This window comes from Meleagris gallopavo, chromosome 2 (genome assembly GCF_000146605.3).
Source record: "Meleagris gallopavo isolate NT-WF06-2002-E0010 breed Aviagen turkey brand Nicholas breeding stock chromosome 2, Turkey_5.1, whole genome shotgun sequence".
Classification (NCBI taxonomy): Eukaryota; Metazoa; Chordata; class Aves; order Galliformes; family Phasianidae; genus Meleagris; species Meleagris gallopavo.
The window spans coordinates 24284621-24287086 of record NC_015012.2 but is presented as its reverse complement, the minus strand read 5'-3'; the positions used below and the strand labels follow the sequence as shown (position 1 = coordinate 24287086).

At 34.1% G+C, this 2466-nt stretch overlaps 1 protein-coding gene across 1 annotated transcript in view; it reads left to right on the top strand.

Annotated features, from left to right (window-relative positions):
- Nucleotides 1-2466, top strand: part of LRPPRC (leucine rich pentatricopeptide repeat containing) — a 94196-nt gene extending 91730 nt beyond the window's left edge. The window contains exons 37-38 of the mRNA XM_019612713.2: nucleotides 523-665; nucleotides 1953-2466. Coding sequence (XP_019468258.1) covers nucleotides 523-665; nucleotides 1953-2009 — 200 coding nt within the window. The 3' untranslated portion in view covers nucleotides 2010-2466. The remainder of the gene's footprint in view (nucleotides 1-522; nucleotides 666-1952) is intronic.

The window sequence follows — 2466 nt, the reverse complement described above, 5'->3', positions numbered from 1 at the left end:
TTTTTTGTAGAATGAATGCTTGCCCTTCTATTTGTTCCTTCTGGTTACAGTTTTTACATAGCCAGTGCGTGTAGCTGTAACAATATTCTGCCTGTACTTAAGAGAACAGTTATGTTTTAGAGTTCTTAGAAGCTGAACATTAGTGGTTTTTATTTTAGCTCTTGTTTTATTTTGTGTCATTTGCCTCCAAAAGAGGCATATGACTTTGTGTCTCACGTCTTAGAGTGGTGTCACTGCAGGCAGCTCCTATCCCCCGTGGTTTCAGCATATTCTTGAAGGAATTTGAAGCTCATCCAGCCTCAGATAAAAGGGAAGGCAGGAACGGCCTTCTGTTGTATTCTCTTCATATGAGAACTGCAGTGAAATATGAAAAAAACAGAATGTTAATAATATTGTATATTAAAATACTTAGAATATGTCTTGGGAAGTAATAGGAATGAGTGACTTCATGGAAAGAAGTGAAAAGAGGAGCTTTTCACCATTGGGGAAGGTTGGTTTTGATTTATTTCTTTTTCCCTTCAGAATTAGATGGAGACGTTGCTTCTGTGAAGGCTGTGTATGAGAAAACGAAAGAAAAGAATATACAGCTGCCTGAGCTATCTCTGAAATCTCTAGCAGCTTTTCTGAAGAAAGCAGGAGAGCCTGTCCCTTTCACTGAGCCCCCTGTGAGTATTTCCTAATTAAGAAATAGATCTACAGAACTGTGTATTTCAATGTCAATAAAGCAAATTGCATGAATAATTACATAGGGATTAAATCTCTGCAGAGATTCCTCAAAGGAGGTAATAATGTATGAAGTACTGAGTGCTGTAGGAGTTGTAGTAATCTTGAGTTGGATTTGACTTGGGGAAATAAAACTCTTGGGGCTTATTATGTTTAAACTGCCTGATCCTTATCAGGCATTCATCTACAGGTGTATGTTTATCAAATGTCCTTTGGGCATTTAAGTGCGTGAACTTTAAAGGCTTACAGAATGTGTATTTCATAAACAATTAATGGGTTTTAGTTTTCATTAATTGCTAGCTTTATATCTAATACAAGTTGCTGTCTTGGTATGATGGGATTTTAGAACTGGAAGAATTATTTTCGTATGGCAGCTTTACTTCTGGTTGCCTTGCCAAGATGCATGCAACTGTGCAAATACGTCTTGTTTGAGGGTGACAAATGGCATGACACTAAATCTGTCAAGACTGCAAATACTTCTCACATCATTCCTTTCACTAGTAGTCTGCTAGTATCATCTCAAGGAAAGTCTTAAATAATGACTTATTTTATTTTCTCTCTCTTTTCAAACTTCTTATTGCCATCTGCTAGCTGATTTTTATACTTTAAGATTAGTGGTTTTGTGTAGTTCTCTGAAGAACTGATTATATCTAGTTTGTCCATACTGCTTCATGAGAAATGTGATTTTTTTTTCTTTTTTACAAAGAATCAGGAAATTGACTCGAAATGTTTTAGCCTGTTAACAGCTGCCTTTTTTCAGCAGCTTTGACATAATTTGAAATATGAATTTTTATTTAAAAGCTAGAGTCTCTATTTCTTACATGTAGTTAATGAAAATAACATTTTTCAAAGTCACTGCAATGATTCATCTTCTGATTTCCCCGTGCATTTTTTTCTCAAATACAACTTTATGCTTAAAAGCAGCTTGGAATTTTTTTTGGCACAACTGCAGATTGCAGTTAAAAAGTATTTTCATTTTTTAAATGAAATTGATTATATTATTGCATTTTGTAATAGAAGCTTCATTGTGCATTTTTGGCAAGGTTTTCCTTTTCCTTTTATTCTCTCTCCCTGATATTTCTCTTAATTATACAGACTTCAATACAGATCTAGTTTTTCGTGACAGAGAGTAATGGATTTTGCTTTTGTCAAGATACATGACTTTGTTCGGAATTAGTAACTTTTCAGTTGAAATAACGTTGAACTTGTTTATTCCACTCTATTTATAGGAGTCATTCAAATTCTATGTGGAAGAATGGAGGAAAAGAAGATTGGAAGCATCATAAACGGTCTTTTATGCTTTAGTTGTTTATGAAATTAAGTATTCAATAAAAACTCAAGAAAAAAAAGCATGCTGTTCTGTGTAATTTTTAATATAAATACTATGTTAAAACAGCACTTTCTATAGCTGTAACCAATGGAAAGTCGTTAATAGTTGCTTTTTCATGTTAAAGTTGTAATGAAATATCATTATGCTGCTTTCTGGGCTACTTCTAATTTGATGTGTGACCTACTATAACTTGAACTGTATTTTGACTACTGTTGACTCACCAAATATATGTATATCAAGAAAGTTGCCACAGGGGTGTGCAACTGTAACGTCAGTGAACTGTGTTATCCTATGTTGTTGTTTGCCTGGTCAATGTAGTAGGGAGTGAAAGTGGGAGGGTAAATAATGTCATCATCTGGATTCATCTGTATCTGTACAGAGAATAAACACTTTTTTTTTAGATTTCTCCTCAA